The 18,039-nt window shown below is 48.1% G+C and overlaps 2 protein-coding genes across 4 annotated transcripts in view; one reads left to right on the top strand and one right to left on the bottom strand.

Moving 5' to 3' along the window:
* ZBTB47 (zinc finger and BTB domain containing 47) overlaps positions 1-12,273 on the top strand; it is a 96,309-nt gene extending 84,036 nt beyond the window's left edge. For all 3 annotated transcript variants that reach the window (XM_050942558.1, XM_050942559.1, XM_050942560.1), the window contains 2 exons: positions 4,771-4,915; positions 5,490-12,273. In XM_050942558.1, the coding sequence (XP_050798515.1) occupies positions 4,771-4,915; positions 5,490-5,845 (501 nt within the window). In that variant the 3' untranslated portion in view covers positions 5,846-12,273. The remainder of the gene's footprint in view (positions 1-4,770; positions 4,916-5,489) is intronic.
* Positions 1-18,039, bottom strand: part of KLHL40 (kelch like family member 40) — a 249,731-nt gene that overhangs the window by 205,670 nt on the left and 26,022 nt on the right. The window lies entirely within an intron of this gene.

The raw sequence follows: 18,039 nt of genomic DNA, 5'->3' as shown, positions 1-18,039 counted from the left end.
ACTGAGGTGATGTGTGCACTCTTTCGGATGAGACGGAAAACCAAAGTGCTGACACTTGTGGTCATCAAAAGTCCCACAGTGCATTCTGTGAGAGCCCCAGGGTCCCGGACAAATTCCATTTTGTACATGTCCCACCTCCTGAAATTCCCCCTGCATCATCAGCTTAGGAAGTCTCTTCCCTACCTAAACAGATGTTGCACCATTACTGGTGCAAAATAGCCATGGCAGTCCACTCCCGAGGGAGCTGGCTGCATCCCAGGATAGGCAAGTGGTTCCTGAATATACAGACTGTGAGCACTTGTGGGTTCTCCAGGCTGAAAGGTGTTGTGTGAATGTAAGTCATCTCTTTAACCGTCATGATGGGAGAGTGTGACATACTCAGGGTACAGTCCAGACTAGTGAGTAGCTGTGTCCCCTGCCTTCTAACTTGGGGTTCCCTGTACAATGCCTTCCTGCTATACCCTCCAGTCTGGACTGCTCACATACAGCTTCCTGCATGTAAATCACTCCCGGATACATCTGTGCATGCTGCAGCCAGCCAGCCACACATTGGCTCCTACCAGCCTGGTTTAATTGCAGGGTGACCCCAACACCCCCTGGTTCCTGGTTCCCCCGCCAGCAATGCACGTCCTGTACTGCCCAGCCCTCTCCTGGATGTGACAAGCTTTTATAAAGTCTGTCATTTTATTAGTAGAAATGATATGCACAGATCTTGTTACCTCAAATGGAGTTTCCCAAACATCAATTCAGACACACCTGGTTTACATAAAACAATAAAACAAGTTGATTAACTACAGAGAGGTAGGTCTGGTCTACACTACAGACCTATATTGCTATAACAATGTTGCTCAGGGGTGTGAAAAATCCACCCCCCTGAGTGACGTAGTTCTACCGACCTAACTCCTCATGTAGACAACGCTATGTCGGCAGGAGAGCTTCCCCCATTACCACCTCTCGGGGATGTGGATTAGCTACGCTGATGGATGAGCTCTCTTCCGTCAGTGTAGAGCATCTTCCCTAAAGCACTACAGTGGTGCAGCTGCCCTGATGCAGTGTTTTATGTGTAGATGTGCCCATAGATTTCAAGTGAGTACAAATAATGAGGCATGAAAGTCAGAAATGGTTACAAGAAAAATGAAGATAACACACAACTAATGCCTAATTTAACAATCTAGGTTAAATTCAAAGCTAACTTTTCCCTACCATATGCTCTCAGCAGTCTTACTGGCCAAACTTCTTAGGCCAGGACCCCTTCTCCTATGTAATGGCTGCTTCCTATGTTCCTTCTTCTGGTGCAGCAAATTGCTGGACCGAGAGTGATAGAGGAGCCGTGACGCTTTGGGGGTGTCTCCCCCTTTTTTTTATAGTCCTCTCCCCCTTTAAGAAGGATCTCCAGCTGGGAGTATGGCAGCAGGCAGTGTCTGTGGACGGGAACCCCAAGCTGTCTCTTTGCTACGATGTAGATTTTTCCCCCATGCTCCCTTTCCTGCCCAAAGAATGGCCATTTAGCAGGTTTACCCGTGGTCGAGATGCCAGCTTCCCCATTTTCTCTGAGGAACTGGTCTGGCCGCTCCCTAGACATGGAACATGCTTTAGTAACATCATACAGTGGAATCTTATACTTTACATACAGTGTTGCCACACATATTTTACTGGGACAGTAATGACCAGCAGATTATGAGTTTTCAAGTGATAGTTTGCACGGCTTACTTTGTAACAAGATTATTACAGTAGTGGACACAAGAGTATATTCTGTCACAGAGAGTTGCACGGAGAAGGCCACATGTTTCATACCCTGGCAATGAGACGAAGGGCACCTGGCCTTTGGTCTGCCAAACAAATGGTGTTTGTTTCTGAGTTTAAAAATTCAATCAAATAAATTACACAGGGAAGTAATTTTAATCCCAGCCTGATCAGCCTCGGTCTTTGTGCCACCCCTTGATCAAACTCTCTCTGGAACATTTCCTTTCTGGACACCATGTGCAGTTTCAACAATCAAACCCTACGGACAACTGTATACAAGAAACCCACAAATCACCACATACAGCTTCCACAGATCCAGAACCCACTCCCCAGACCAGGGCCGTCCCTACGAATTATGGTGCCCTATGCAGCCTGAGCACCTGCTCCTCCTCTCTCTCCCCTCCCTCCCGCAGAGGGTCTGGGCTGCGCTCAAGGCCTGTGGGGCCATGGAGGCAGGAGTTGTGGGCTTGCTTTGGGGGGCCCCACAGGTCCGGAGCAGCCCGGGGGATTAGCAGGGGGCTGGCATCGGCAGCAGGAAGTGTAACGACCCGCCCCAGCCATGTTGCTTGGAGGAGGGGTTTGGGGGAGGGTGTCCCCCCCACCCCGCACTCACCAGCGTCAGGAAGCAGAGCAACACAGCGTGGAGCCAGTGGAATGGACCGGGCTGGGGCTGGGTTGCTCTGCTTCCTGCCAGTGCCAGCCCCAAATTTCATGGTGCCCTACACAGCTGCATATTCTGCATATGCCTAAGGACCGCCCTGCCCCAGACGCACCAAGAAATTGGTTATCTGTAGCCAGGCACCTAGCTACCCCAGAATATGAGAGAAAGTCTGGGATACAGGTGTTAACACACTTTCAAACTGCCTTCACCAAGCAAGGACACTGCCTCAGAGAAGTGGATCACATCATGGAATAGGTCTCTCTGAATCTCCAAGAGAGCCTGCTTTAATACAGTGGAAAAAACCCCACTGATCACACACCACCTCACATGCCTACCACCCCACATTGGAACCTATATGGGGTATCATCAAACAGTTACAATCTATGCCTGATGGGGACTCCATCCTGAAAGAAATCTTTCCTGAACCTGCACTTCTGGCCTTCAAATAACTCCCCAACCTCACCTAGCTTATCATCAGAAGCAAGCTCCCCACAGAGACCAGGACACGCCAACTGAACAAGGCACCAGAACAACAGATGTAAAATCTGCAGACATATCTCCACTGCTATGATGATCAATACCCCCCATAACACACCATTCAAGATCCGGGGGTCCTACACATGCCTATCACAACATCTGGTGTACCTCATCCAATGCCTCAAATGTTCCAACAACTATGTGGATGAAACCAGAGACAATCACTACACTCTCGAATGAACTCTCCAAGTAAAATGATAAAAGACAAAAACACCCTATCACCCATGGGCAAACACTTTCCATGAGTGATCACTCCATATCTGACCTCTCAGTCCTAATCCTAAAAGGAAACCTGCACAACGCCTTCAAAAGACGAGCCTGGGAGTTTAAATTCATAACTCAGCTAGACATCAAAAATCATGGACTCAATAGCGCTACTGGTTTAATGTCTCATTATTACAATCCGTAACCCACTAACTCCTTGTCTTGCTGTTCACCCTAGAGTGCAGTAGCTTGGTATCAGTCCAGATCCTCAGCTGGTGTAAATCGGCATAACTATAGAAGTCAATGGGGCTAGGCTGATTAACAGCAGCTGGAGCTGGCCCATAGTGTGTAAAGTGTTCCTGGATCTTCTGGGATGCAGTGAACAATATTAGCATTAGAGAAGGTCAACATTTTTCCATCAGAAAATGCTGTTTTGTCAACATGGAAATGTTTCCTGGGATTTTGATGAAATTTTCAATGCAAAAGTTTCCGAACAATTTGTGTAAATTTTCTTGTTTCAGTAACTTTATATTTTTATATTATAATAAAATTATTGTTATATGTATTATATAATAATTTTGACAATATTTAACATTTTGTTTTGATGTTTCCAAATCAAACTCTTTTGGAATTTCTGTTCCATAAAATATTCGATTTTTCGTCCTGATGTGGGATGAAATGTTGAACTTTCCCATGGGACAGAAATTCTGTTTCCTGAACAGCTCTAATCCTGACTTACTATTAATGCACTTACTCTGCAACTTTATGATGTGGATAGAGTATGAAAAAAATTGTGTGATAGTTTTTCAGCAAATTCTTGAGGCAAAGTGTATCATTTTAATTCTTTGCTTTTATTTTATTTTATTTTTGTTGTTTAGAGCCCAAGAAATGTTTTTAACTAGTCCTGCAGATTAAAATACTTTTAGTATTGGTGATGAGTTGGTAAGTAGTTGTTTTAGTGAAAAGGATGTAAAGTGCTAGGTTATCTGTTGAATGTTCCCCCATCACTGCCCTGGACTGCTTGTCCTCTTAGCCATCTACTGTCTGCACACCCACCACCTCTTCCTCTCCCTGTAAGGGAAGACTTGGTGTGCGCTTCAGATAACAACTTTGTTCTGCAAAGTACCATGTAGGACATTGAAGATAAAATCAGTTTCTCCTAAATCAGACAAGCTTTTAGCTCAGCCCAAGAGGGATTCTTTCTGGAAAGCTGGAGCCCTTTCAGGATTTAGTGCAACATGCATGGCTGAATTACTATTTGACCTATTAATCCTCAAGTCTTTAGGAGAAGTCTTAATAAAAACCAAGCAAGGGCTTAATAAAAGTTGAGTAAAGGCATCAGGGTTTGGCCCCTAATCATAAGCCTCGTTATTTGGAATGTCTCATGATAAAATTTAGTTCATATCTAGCAGTCATTATTCTGCCACTGACTTCTCGTGAACCTGGGACAAGTCACTTAACCTCTCAGAGCTTCAGTTTCCCCTCTGTAAAACAGCGATCACTACCCATGACTGAACTTGAATGAGCGAAAGATTGCTGCTGCTGAAAACCCTCTCCACTCCTGTTCTGGGCTGTTGCTGTTCAGCCACCTGCCTTTGTCTCTCACTTCATCCTCTCCCTTCCAGAACTGCAACGAGCGGTTCCAGTACAAGTACCAGCTTCGCTCTCATATGAGCATCCACATTGGACACAAACAGTTCATGTGCCAGTGGTGCGGAAAGGACTTCAACATGAAACAGTATTTCGATGAGCACATGAAAACACACACGGGTGAGAAGTTCCCCAATGTCCAACTTCCCCCGCCCCCAGCTGCAGGGCATCAGGGGCACCCTGCTTTAGTTTTTGCCTCCCCTGAGAACCTCTGGGGATGTGGAGCAGGGAATATCTCTGCTGGTCCCCTTCCGCCCCCCATTCTGGTGTGTCGGGGCAGGTTCTGTTCTGCGACGGGCTGTTCATTGGTGCCTGGATAATAATGGGATGGGAACATTAGCGATGCCTAAGAACTGTAGCCGATGAGATTTCTGTGTAGCCCTGCTGCTCTGTCAAAGGGCTGAGTGATCGTGAGCCGGCCCAGTGCAAATCTGGCTTGAGGTGGGAGATGAAGCTTGGGATTCCTAGTCCCCACCCTATGGAGGGGAGGAATTCACCTCTGAGCCGGGGAGGGAGCTCCCCAGTCTGGGCTCTGTTGGTCAGCTGGGAATGGCATCGATGGGTTTGGGAGAAACTCCAGCACTCCTGAGCTAAGTGGGGGAGGCTCTGGGTGGGGAGGGCCAAGCTGGGGAGATGGGCACCCCCACGCAGAGGTGGGAGCGGTCCCTAAACCAGCCGTCCCTTCGTCCCCCAGGTGAGAAGCCCTACATCTGCGAGATCTGCGGCAAGAGCTTCACCAGCCGCCCCAACATGAAGCGCCACCGCCGGACCCACACGGGAGAAAAGCCCTACCCCTGCGACGTGTGCGGCCAGCGTTTCCGCTTCTCCAACATGCTCAAGGCCCACAAGGAGAAGTGCTTCCGGGTCAGCAACCCCCTGGCTTCGGACACCACCAACCCCGCCAACAATGGTGGCGGCCTCTCTGTTCCCCAGGGTGCCCCTTCGCCTCACTCACTCACTTTGCCGCTGCTCCACCCCGTGCCCCCTCCTCCGCACCTACCGCCACCGCCTCCCCTGTTCCCAGCCGGGCGGGTCAATTCGAACAACTAGGCCGGCGTGCGCACGGACTGCTCTGCCGCGCAGGGAGTGCCCAGCGGGCTGCTCGTCCGCGTGACGCGGGGAGAAGGAGGGAGGCCGTTCATTCTCTCTCTTTCAATTTTTTACCCCCCTTGGTTTTATGACGAGCCTGTCAGCCTTCCGTCGAAAGGACAGGTGCTCTGGGCCACAGCAAGCTCCCCTGCAGCTTGGCGTGCCGGCGTTCAATCAGGGTGTAGACAAACGGCTCGCTCTTCCCTCCTCCTTCCATGGCTTTCGTGTTTCCCAAGCCCTGGTCAGAGTCCTCCTCCCGCCTCACCAGGCATTGTTGCTGAGCTGGTTTACCTCTGCTGCCTAGTGCACTGTTGTATCAGGGCAACGCTTGCCACAATGTCTTCCCGCTTGCACGTGTTCCTCCATGTTCCCTGAGATTACGTTAGACTAACAGTGCACAGCTCATGCTCAGCCCCATAGAGCCATTTCCACTAGTTCCTCACGGCAGCAGTAAGGGTTTTTTCAGGGCCGCCGGGGGAGTGGGGCGGCAGCAAGTGGGGCAATATGCCCCGGGCCCCACAGGGGCCCCACAAGCCCTGGTCCAGCGGCAGTCCAGGTCTTCGGCAGCGGGGGGCCCTTCAGCACTGCCAAAGACGTGAAGCGACTGAAGGGCCCTCCGCCGCTGAAATGCCCCTCGAGCCCTGGTCCGATGGTGGTCCGGGTCTTCGGTGGCATTTCGGCAGCCAGGGGCCCTTCAATTGCTCCGGGTCTTCGGCGGCATTTTGGCAGCAGGGGGCCCTTCAGTGCTGCTGAAGACGTGGAGCGACTGGAGGGCCCCCGCCGCCGAAATGCCGCCAAAGACCTGGACCGCCACCGTTAAGAGTACAGGTGCTGCAGCTCCCCTGCTTTGCCCCTGACCCCCTGAATCCTCTGGGCGGCCCTGGGTTTTTTTTAGGTGTTTTGTCTCGTGAGGCAGCACTTTTAGCTTTGCATGTGGCTATTAGTCAGGAACTTGTCCGCGAAGCATCCTGTGTGAAATGTTTTATCAGGGTTGCGTCCCTCTTTAGTACACCACTGAAACCACCTGAAAAGACTACAAGTCCCAGCATGCAGTGCCATTCCAAATGGCTTTTTCCTAGGCGAAGGAAGGAACATAGCATGCTGGGAGCTGTAGTTTTTGCAGGCTGTGGTAAAGATAAAGGTTGCCACATTGCACACTTTGGGTATGTCTGTGCTGCTGTCAGAGGTGCCACTGCGGCACCTGTAGACGTACCTGAGCTAGCTTTTATCTAGCTATCTTGAAGAATAATTGCACTGAATCTGCAGCAGCATGGGCCATGCAAGCCCATCCAGGGTCCTGGCTACGTACTCGAACAGCTAGTCTGTAGTGCCGTAGCATCACTGCTGTTGTTATTTGAGCTAGCTCGGTCAAAGCTAGCCTTTGGTATGTCTGCATGTGCTGCCATCACACTCCTCTGATTGCAGCTTAGACCAACCGTTTGGTAACCCTGCTCTAGTCACCATAATGGGTGTTTCAGCCCAAATCATCATTCTCTGGGAAAACTGCACAAGACATGGGCACACAGAGATGCAAAAATGCACAGGAGCTAGAATCCCTGTGAGATTGGCTCGGAGGCTATTTCACACAGTGAGTCAGACGCAGGAATAGTCACAAGGAAAGGCAGAGATGCTGTTATTCTGTCCATAGTGGAGGGGGGTTTCTAAGTGGCACAGGCTACGAAAACAAAAGATGGTAATATTTCATGGCAGCTGCACGGATTAGAGATAGTGGCTGTTACATGTAATCTAGCATATTTTTTCTTGAGCCCGTCCGTACTGTAGGAGAGAGCTTTTAATGAGTTCGCCACTTCGTTACAAGAATCTCCTGGTCATGGCTGAAATCCAAGCCAGGTTAGGGAGGATGAGACGTTACCACTATCTGGTATCTTCAGTGGCCCACACGACACAGAATCATAGAATATCAGGGTTGGAAGGGACCTCAGGAGGTCATCAAGTCCAACCCCCTGCTCAAAGTAGGACCAATTCCCAACTAAGTTATGAGTTAGGGGGCTGTGTATTAGTGGACAGGGGCCCACATCTCAAAACCCACCATCACAGCCTGCTCTTGTTAGCAGCCCTTGTTATGTCTTCCTTTCCAACCGGGATTCCACCCCCCCATCCCCCACTTCCTCTGCAATTTGTTAGACTAGAGCCCCAACCCAGGCAGCTGGGTTTAATGAAAGGATTCACTAGCTGGATATGATTTTTCCCCCAAGGAGGTTAAGACCCATGATAATCCCAGCTCCGATGCTAGAAATGAGCCCCGCGTTGCTAGGAAGTGGTCTGGAGCTGTGTGTGGGCTCTGGTGGTGGAGCTGGAGCATTCCCGTGGTGATCTCTCCGTTGGTCTTTAGACTTAAAAGCAGGCTGGAAAGTCGTTCCTCTCCAGCCTGAATGGCGCAGCAGGATCTAGTCCTCAGCTGGACTTCCCTGGAAGTTACTCTTCATAATAGTGCCTTACCGTTATTGAAAGTAAGCTCCCCGGTGTGTGCTCGGGAGTCTGCTTAGCCTGAAGTCTGCACACCAGATCTGATAACCTGCCCGTAGTACCAAGGAAGGGCGGTGATTCGTCTCCTTTTCCTTCGTTCATGTCTCATGCCCCCCAGCCCCAGTACTTTACTCTTCTTTAGGAGTCCAGTTTTGCCTTCAGTTATGGCACAGTAAGCTTTTGTACAGAGGAAGTGCATTTGAGGGCGTTAGTATGGAGTTGGCTACTAGAATTCAGTGGCCCTCTAGCCAGAGGCTGCCTATTGGTGATGGGGCCTGGCAAGAAGGACAAGCACCTTATAAAATGTTGCAAGCCCATGTGAGCTTCAGGTCCGGCAAATTTAACTCCCTCGCCTGGCTCCATGGTACTGCTTGATTGATGCGGGTTGTGCCACGTTACTTAGTGTGCCATTTCAGACTAGGGAAGCCTTTTTGCATTGGCCTCTAGGGGGGGATAGCTCAGGTTACTGAAGTGCAGCAGAACAGTACCCATCCCGGCCTCTGCTGGCTCTGTCTGAAGCTGCATCACATAGGTGGGCTTTTCTGTCTCTTACACGGACAGCTCTCATCTTGCATTTCACTTATTAAGGATCGTTTCACACTCATGGAGTACAGCTTATAACCCTGATGTCATGTGGCTGGCATGTGCCATGGTCAGGGAATGGCAGATCATTTAGGCCCTGTGTAGAATGGCTTTTTTGTTACCTCCCATAGCCTAAAATGGGGCTTGCACTTGTGTGACTTTCCCCAGGATAAGCCCCGTTTTGCAGCAGTATGGTGCCTGTACTTTCCAAGGCTGCAACAGTGTAACCACACTGATGTAATTACCCTAGTCTAGAGGCTTTCCCTAGTCCAAATAAGCCCTCAACGCTACATCCTGCAAGACTCTAAGCACCTCCCAGGAGGCACCTTCAACTCCCATTGGTGTGTGTTGAGGGGTGTTTTGCACTGCTCTAAGAGCTGCTCAACACCTTGCAGAGTGGCAGAAGGCAGTGCTGGCTGTGGTCATTTTATTGCCCCTCATGTATCTCCAGGTCCCAATGTGTGTGGAGCAGGGTCTAGGAGAAAAGGCTATACTGAAATATATTGGCCAGATTCATAGTTGGCAATGCGAGCACTGCCATGGGGATATGAAAAAGAGAAGAAGGAGAGAGAAGACACACGTAGTCAGCTGAAGAAGCCCTTTCTCATTAGCAATTTGTTCTGTTGGCTTTATAGCTTCGGTCGAGACACCTACATGCGTGGAGATTCTGAGCCACGGCTGGCTAAGGCAGAAGCTGCAACGGCGTGCCTTAATAGCCCCAACTTATCAAAGCATTTAACACATGCAGGCAGCCATCTTTATTCAATGGCCATGTGTTTAAGCCTCATTGAAGTCAACGGGATTTAACCGTGTGCTTAAAGTTAAGCGTGAGCTTAAGTGCATTGCTGACTAGGGCTAGACTGCTGACTTGTGACTTTAAATGACTGATCCACTTCACTCCTGCTTGGCGCACCAACTGCACCTCCAGCGCTGCCCCCCACATCTGGCACCTCCTCGTTAGTGCACCAGCTGGCATTGAAAGGCACATCACTTTTCACATCCATTGGCCCCTTCTGTCAGCTGTGTCAGCCGCAGCTAACTGAAGTCAGTTAACGTCTTGTATTGCAGGTTCTATGCTGGCAAACAATCTGGTTTTGCTTCATGTAAAGTGAGGCGGCTGCTGAATGGGTGCCAGTATGGCTGTGAGCACCTCAGATCAGGGGCAGATATCCCATGGGACAGGGTGTCCTACTCAGCTGCTGCCACAGGTTCAGCATCCTGGGTTTTGTTAGGACTGTCCAACATCTTTTAGATACCACATGTGTCTGCACGGAGACCTGATGGCTCAAGAACTTGGCAATGAGCTAGAGACCCTCAGGCATTTAGGTCACTGGAGTGAACCCAACCCAAGTTGGTCATGACTGGAAGGTCTTATCCTCTGAGGATGACTGGCTGAAGGCCTATGCTATGAGGGATTTGATGGTCTCATCCCAGTGGCTCAGAGTTCATGTCATTAAAAGCCACCTCCATCGTTGTCCCTCTTGCCTAGCCCTTGCAGCAGTCTCAACAGAGGTCACGGAAAGAAAGGGCTGTGCGCACTTATTTCCCCTGCCACTCCTACTCTTCCACGTCAGGGTTGAGGCAGGTGAGCATGGCCAGAAAATGTCAGCCTTCAGGGCTGCGAAACTGGTTCCTTTCCCCAGCACTGAATCTACTCCCACAAACACACACTGTCCAAAAAGGAAAGGCATTGATTTCCTAGAATCCAATCGGAATCGCTCACTTCTCCCCCAGCCTGCTGCAGTTTCTCAGTGTGCCTGTCTCAGAGGCCTGTTCTTCCTCACAGACTGGGGTAAATCCAGTGGGATGCCATCTGTGTACGCAAAACGTGCATTGCATACACAACCGGCTGGGCATGCCCCCGGAGGACCCCATTCTGTAGAACAAAATGGCATCCTCTGTCCAGCGTGCCCTCGCATGCGCTGCACATGCAAGGTCACGGCTCATGGAGGACACTATTTTGGATTGCCTAAGATGTGCAGGTGAGTTGTTGCGTGTCTTACTAAAGCTGCCACAGCATGCCACAAGAGGACCTGGCCGTGACCCCACTGAAGCCAGCGTTAAACAGGTGTAAGCGGGAGGAGAATCCAGCCACTTGGTGCTACGGGCAGACACTGGTGCATAAAGAATCCATCCATGCCTGTTTGCCCATTTGGGTTTATTTTAAAATGTTGCCCAGAGAGCAGCCTGGAGACAGCAGAGCAGGGCATGCACACGAACACTTGAGGAGCCAGATCCCTGGGTCTCCAAGGCCAGGATGGAGAGATGCCTCCAGGACTCCTGTGCTATCTCTGAATCCTTTTGTCTACACCCTTACTGAGTCTAAATGTGTCAATTTGGGTATTTTTGTGACCATACCAAGAGCTGAAGCAAATGGTTCCAGAAGTGTTTTGGCCCATGTTCGTCTCTGGTAGAACTCCTAGAAAGCCTCTTGAGTTCGACCAGGGGAGAAATTCGGCCTGTTGTTTTCAATATTTTTATTATTTGAATTCTTGCACCTTAACCCCTCGCATCCTTCTTTCAATGCGCTATGAGTCTAAGAGGGGCTTTATTTCCACTAGCAATTAATGAACGTTCAGCAAACAAGTCTGCGCACACACACACACACCTGCCCACTCCCCCAGCCTCATTTTCTTGGGTTGAACCTGCAGGGAGGGGGCGATGGTGGGGATTATCTTTGTTTTCAATTTCCCAGGAACCTGGTAGCCCAGACCAGTTTGCCTCATGTATTGTTCATAAAGCAGGACTGGCCCCCTGGCCAACAGCCATAACGAGAACGCAGCCAGAGGGGTGATGGACTGAGATGGCTGTGACGCAGTGCAATAGCAAATTGACATCAGCTGCTGGACAACCTTGATTTTTAACTCTGCAGACAGACACCTTTGGTCCACATGGATGGAAGCAGCTTTCCACCACAGCCCTGCCTAGAGACACATCATCCATGAAGGGAAGGGGTGGGTAGAACCTAATAAAAGAACAACCTCAGTAGCATGGAACTTGAAGGAAACAAACGGACAGAAAAAGAAAACAAGCACTTCACTTGCCTCAGACTAGTTTCTAATGCCTGATGTTTGGCTGTGTATTATTTTATGGCATTCAGTATCTGTTGCCCAAACATGCCAAGTAAAGAGTGTATCGGTGGCTCTACTAGTTGTGAACAAAATAAATGAAGCACTTTATTCTGTGTAGATACGGGGAAGGGGATCAGAGGAGTTTGGATGCTTTCCAAAAGCATCTTAAGTAATGTTCTAGGAAATGTATTATTACTACTTTTTTTTAATTACCATGTGTAATCAATATATGTTTATCTTTAACTCCAAGTACGGCAGCACTCTCTTTGGAATGGTCTGATGTCTGGGGAGGGTGGGAAAGCAAGGTTCTCTCTCATGTTGGAGGAGGTCATGATGGCCATTGGAAGAGCGCCAGCATCTACTGCAGGCGCATGCCAATATGGCTCAGCTGAGAGCCATATGGGCAAGTTGTTGGGAACAGCCAAGGGTTGCATCAAATTGCCTTAAATGGAGCAGATCGCAGCTGCCCGTCACACTGGAGGGAGACCTGTGGAAAAGACCCCAGTGTGCATTTCCATCTAGGTGGTCTTTTGTTCAGATCGAGGGGCACCACCGCATTCTGGTAGCTGCCAGCTGCTAAGGAGGAATTGCGCATCTCCATGGGCTGAATTTTTGGTCACCTTTGAGACCTGATTCTGACCTCCCACCAGGGCAAATGGGGAGTAACCCCATTGATGTCAAGGGCATCGCACTGGTGTGTGAGATCAGAATCAGGCCCTTGGGTCTGCATCCTACCAGCACAGTAATATTCTGACTGTTACCAAAGAGGTTGCAAGAGGAAGACCTGAACCAATAAATGATCTGCCTTTTATAAAAGGAAATGTTAGCTGTCATTCAAGCCCATCACCTTCTATCTCTTGCCCCCTTTTCAGGAAGCCCTGTGGCGGAGAGGGGCTCTTCAGGACTGGCCCATCTGGTACTTTGTGTCCCAATCCTGCTGCACCCACATCAGAACTTCCAGGTTGGGCCCTATAAGAATAGTGTGTAATGCTAGCTGGTGGCTTGAGAGAGAAGGAGACATGCGGACATATTTTTCTAGGGCCTTATTGGAAGTGGCTGTTGAGGGGGCCAGTGGGTGGAGTTGTACTAGTGAGGCCAGTTCATTGTCTTGCTGCTGAGTGGCTTCATTTTTTGTCTGTGTGTGCAGCTGTAACTGGAATTGTGTCGGAGCTGGAAAGTGAGACCAGGCAGGTTATTTAGTCTGCCCATCCATCCAGCAGCGAGTCAGAATGTCCCTATTTGAGTAACAGCATTGGTCTTACCCAGCCTGTTGGTACCAGGAACCTCGCACCTCTGAGGAGAATTCACATGTTGTCAATATTTGTTGAGCCATGTCCTCAGCTGGTGATGCGAAGAAGCATAATTCCATTAACTTGTGTATATATATATATATATAGAGAGAGAGAGAGATACCTATCTCCTAGAGCTGGAAGGGACCCTGAAAGGTCATTGAGTCCAGCCCCCTGCCTTCACTAGCAGGACAAGTAACTGATTTTGCCCCAGATCTCTGAATGGACCCCTCAGGGATTGAACTCACCACTTTAGATCTCGCAGGCCAATGCTCAAATTACTGAGCTATCCCTCCACCTCAATAGAGGTGTATTGGCTTCCACCAGCTGAGGATCAGGCCCTCTTGTCTATAAGACAATTTCTTTTCTTTTTGGGGGGTGGGATTAATTCCTTAGCTGAAAAGCCCTAGTCTCCTTTATGGCCCCTGGCCCTTACTCCTGGACAGAATTTAAAGAGCAAGGGAATCTGCTCAGCACTCATCAGCAGTGTCCATTGCAGGACAGAATTACAGGGTGAACAGATGAGGATGCTGAAGCTGTCTTACTCAGTGATTCTCGAGCCATGAGCCAGGGACCACTGGTGAGCTAACGAACCATGGGATGAAATATTTTGGGAACCAAAGGTGTGGAATTGACTGGCTCTGGACGTCACTCAAAACACCTGGTTCTGATTAAATGGTCTTTGGTATCCCAATGCCAGAAAAGTGCTGGTGGGAATTAACCCTCTTCTAAGGAAAAAAGTATTACACAGAGATCTATTTAATATCAGGTACCAGGCTTGATCTAAGCTAATAGCAAGGGGAAGGGGAAGGAGACTGGCTTGATGGGCCCACAAATAGCTCTTACTAATGGAGTCTGATCCTTAGTTATCTTTTGCCTTTTTTCTCCACCAATTATAACTGTGTTAACTACTCCCCTGTTTATGTTGGAGCGCCTAACAGCTTGTGCTAATATATACTTCAGCATGTGTTTGGATCCACCAAGGTGTGGGGACTCCAGATGGGATGAAAGGCTTTTTTCTGAATGGAAACATACTCACCTGAGCTGGGAACAGCAGGAGGAAGCTAAGAATTGATGCACCGGAATGCAGCTGAGACAGAGTCCAAGAACATCAGTCATTGAAAAGAATGTATCTGTGTATGGCGAGTGGAGATATTCTCTAGACACAACCTTGCCTTCTGGGATTAGCATTGTGTGAGAGAAAAAAAGTGCCTGCAGTATGTCTTGTTATGCTGTCTTTGAGTGTAGTTTTGTGTATTTTTGATGGTTTCCGTGTAGACCACCTGTTCCACCGGAGGAAGCCTCAGTGAACCACCACAGCCAAAAGCGTGGGATACATATCCCAGAAAGTGGCTGGGAGTTGGTTGGAATCCAGATTCCTCAGCTGCATTGGCAGAGCAGTCCCAGCGGGAAACTTGGGATCCTGTGTTCTCCATACACCTCTAGCCCCACTCTGGAATAGATTTGCACGTGGGCTCATGTGACAGGGTTTCTTGGAGGAGGTATGTGAAGATCTTTTGGCCTTGGCTGAAGACAATCTGAATGAGATGAAGTGGGTTGGGAGAATGTGAGGAATTTTTGGTAACACTTAGAAATTGTGCCTTTTGCACAGCTGGTAAAGTAATGACCTGAGAATGCCAGTGATTCTAGAATTTGCTGGTGCTTCAATGATTTGTCCCTGTGGAATTTATGTTCTTAAGCTATTTCCATGGAAAAGCCCTATAGAATTGAATGGAGAATTCTATCTGTGCTTATAGGACTGATTAAACATAACCTTCAGGAAGGACCTCGCTGTCCATTCAAATCTATATGTTTTCAAAAGTGGTTTCTATAGACCCTATTGATTTCTGCCTTAGTACATTCCATAGGACTTTCCCACAAGTAGCCCCTTAGCAGGACGTTGCTGAATGCTTTTATGTGGTATTCAGGACTGTTCTGCTCTTTGAAGAACCAGAATAGCTAAAAGTTCCATAGCGCAGAACTCTCCTGACCCCCTCTGGTGTTGAACAGAGGCGGCCTCTTCCAGCTGGTGGGACATATTTGGGAAGAGAAAGTCTGCTTTGCAGCCATTGCTGGGTTCCATTTTGTTCTGTCTGAGGAGTGGGTAAGCTGTTCAGTTACATCTGAGCTTTCTTGATCAAAGCCATTGAGAATCTCTCCTGGACTGCATTCCAGATTTCTAAGTATTTCCTCAGTGGGGTAGAGAAGGTGCCTTGTTTGTGCTCCAGGCTATGGGAAAGAGTCACTGGGAGTCATGGCCCCAAGAGATTAGCGTGTGAGCTGCTTGCTAGGCCTCAGTTCTGTCCCGGGGACATGGATTGTGGACGCTGTTATGAACTAAGGACCTCGCCTGATGCCTCTTGAAGTCAATGGGAGTCATTCCGTTAATGTCAGTGGGTGATGGACAATGCTTGAAAGACCTCATCCTTCAGACATTGCTAAAGCACAGTAGTATCATCCCACTGGGCCTCATTGGGTGACTTTTATCCTGCTCCACACCTTGTCTCAATTTCATCAGGAAAACATGCAGAGTAAGGTATCTGCATGAGCACAGGTAGGAAAACTGGGCCACTGACTTCGATGTAGTATTCACATTAGTAAGAACTATGCTCAGCAGTTTTCAGGAGGCCTGTGTGCAATTCTCAGCTGGGCGTAGCGAGTTCCAGTGTGTGACCTTTACATTGGACACTTCCTTGCTGTGCAATCTGTTCTGGAAGCGGTCATTTGTCGGCACAGCGGCAGTTCTGAATGGGTAACCGAGGAGAAGGAGCTGCCTTTTCCTCCTTGGGGAATGATCCAGTACGTGCCATCAGGATTATGTCAACAAACAAATGGGATAAGTGCAGAAAATTCTGGATCTGCTTTGAATCTCTTGCCAGCATGTAAAATTGGAGTCACTACACTGAAATCAATGGAGTTACTCACTGGAGCTGAGAATCAGACCCATTTACTCTGGGACAGTGATCAGGGAACAATGTTAGGATGGTCTTTAATCCATTTATCATATTGGTTGGCTTGTGGGTGCTTCATGTGACTCTCCCCCACATATTACTTATGTTAACCCTTTCCTATCAGTAGAGTTGCTATTGAGGGGTACGTGTTAATTGTGGTGCTAACTGGTGGCCTCTGATCATCTGTTTGTATATACACAGCATCACAGTGATGGTCCGCATGTATGTGTAGCCTCCAACATAAGGAACTAAATATATATTTATACTTTATCGCCAACGGACTGGTTTTGAGAGCCCAGCAATAATAATGAGTGGTTGTGTCCAAATCCCCCCACAGCCACAGGTGCTATTCTGCTATCCCAGGAAATGATTGCTTGATTGATTTCATTCTATGCACAGGAATTTCTCTTTCCTGCCAGGAAACTATTATATATGTGATGTTTCTTCTTCAGTTAGCTTTGGAAGTCTTCTATGTCCTCTATGAAAAAGTCCTGTAGAATTTAATAGAAATTACCCTTTCTGTAAAATTTATTGTTAACCATCCTGTGACATTTTTAAAGACCCAGTCAGCTTGAATTTGTTTGTTTCTTTAATTTGTTTTTAAAATGTTTGTTTTTCTGATTTGATTTTCCTTTAAGTAGACTGTCAGGTAATGTTTTAAGGATGTCCTTAGAAGAAAACCAGGGAGCGGATGCTGATACGCTTACACATGCTGGGTAGTATCTTATTCCATAGGTAACCCCACTGACTTCAGTGAGATTATATCTGGAGTAAGATACTCCGTGTTGACAACTCTTGTGGTTTTTATCATGAACCTCGTGATATTTGGTTGGGTTTTTTTTGAAGTCTTTGGTCCCACTGTCATGATTGTGAGAATCTTCCTTTTGCTTCTAACGTATTTGTAGAGTGTTTTCTTGTTACCCTTTCAGTCATCACGGGAAAGGAGGGCTTTAAGAAGATATTGAGTTAGTTTTGCAGATGTTTATGGGGAGCTCCTCCCAAGCATGAGTGCAGCATAAAAGAAAGTGTGAAGGGGCTTGTTTGAAATATAACACGTAGCCAATGAAGGTTGACATGGGCCGATCAGAGGTGGGAGCTGCCCTTTTTGATGCTGAATCAGAGATAGTAGATTAGGTGTTACCTGTAAAAGTAGTTGGTGCCACATTTTCACAAAGAACTTGATTTTCTGAATTGAAGTTTTCCCCTGTAACATAAATGATACCCTTGCTGTAGGCTAGGTTTAAAAGAAGCCTATACAAAGGATCTCATTCTTTATTGAATTCTTCTGGCTTTTGTTCTGTAGAACCCCATTATTCCTCTGATTTAAGCGCTTAAGCAAGTGCCAAAATCTTCTTGAAGTCAATAGAATGGGAAAGGTTTAAGAGAGGTAAGTGCTGTTCTGGCTATGGATAGACTTTAAAATGGAGTTTAAAGGCTCTACGGATTTAGGGCCTGTGATGGGGTGGGACTCACCACCGTGGCACCCCCTGTTGGATGTCCCAGGGATCAGCTCTGCTAGCCAGTGCGCCCTCTTCTGGTGATGTCTCACCGCCATCATTTCTGCTCCAGGCACCCATGTCACTCCTAGGATCACAGTGTCCTCCTTGTGACACTATTAAATTCTGTAGGATGTTCCATAATGGATCAAGCTCCAGGTCTTCTGTCCCATTTGTTAGGTGCATTGGTTGTGTCCTTATATTTGCATGTCTGCCTGGATAATTTGTTGCTTAAAAATCTGGGTTAGATGAACAGCTGCAACTATCAGTAGCTTGCAA

The sequence above is a fragment of the Gopherus flavomarginatus genome, chromosome 2 (genome assembly GCF_025201925.1).
Source record: "Gopherus flavomarginatus isolate rGopFla2 chromosome 2, rGopFla2.mat.asm, whole genome shotgun sequence".
NCBI lineage: Eukaryota > Metazoa > Chordata > Testudines > Testudinidae > Gopherus > Gopherus flavomarginatus.
The sequence above is the reverse complement of the archived record's forward strand: the minus strand, read 5'-3'. Positions and strand labels throughout refer to the sequence as shown.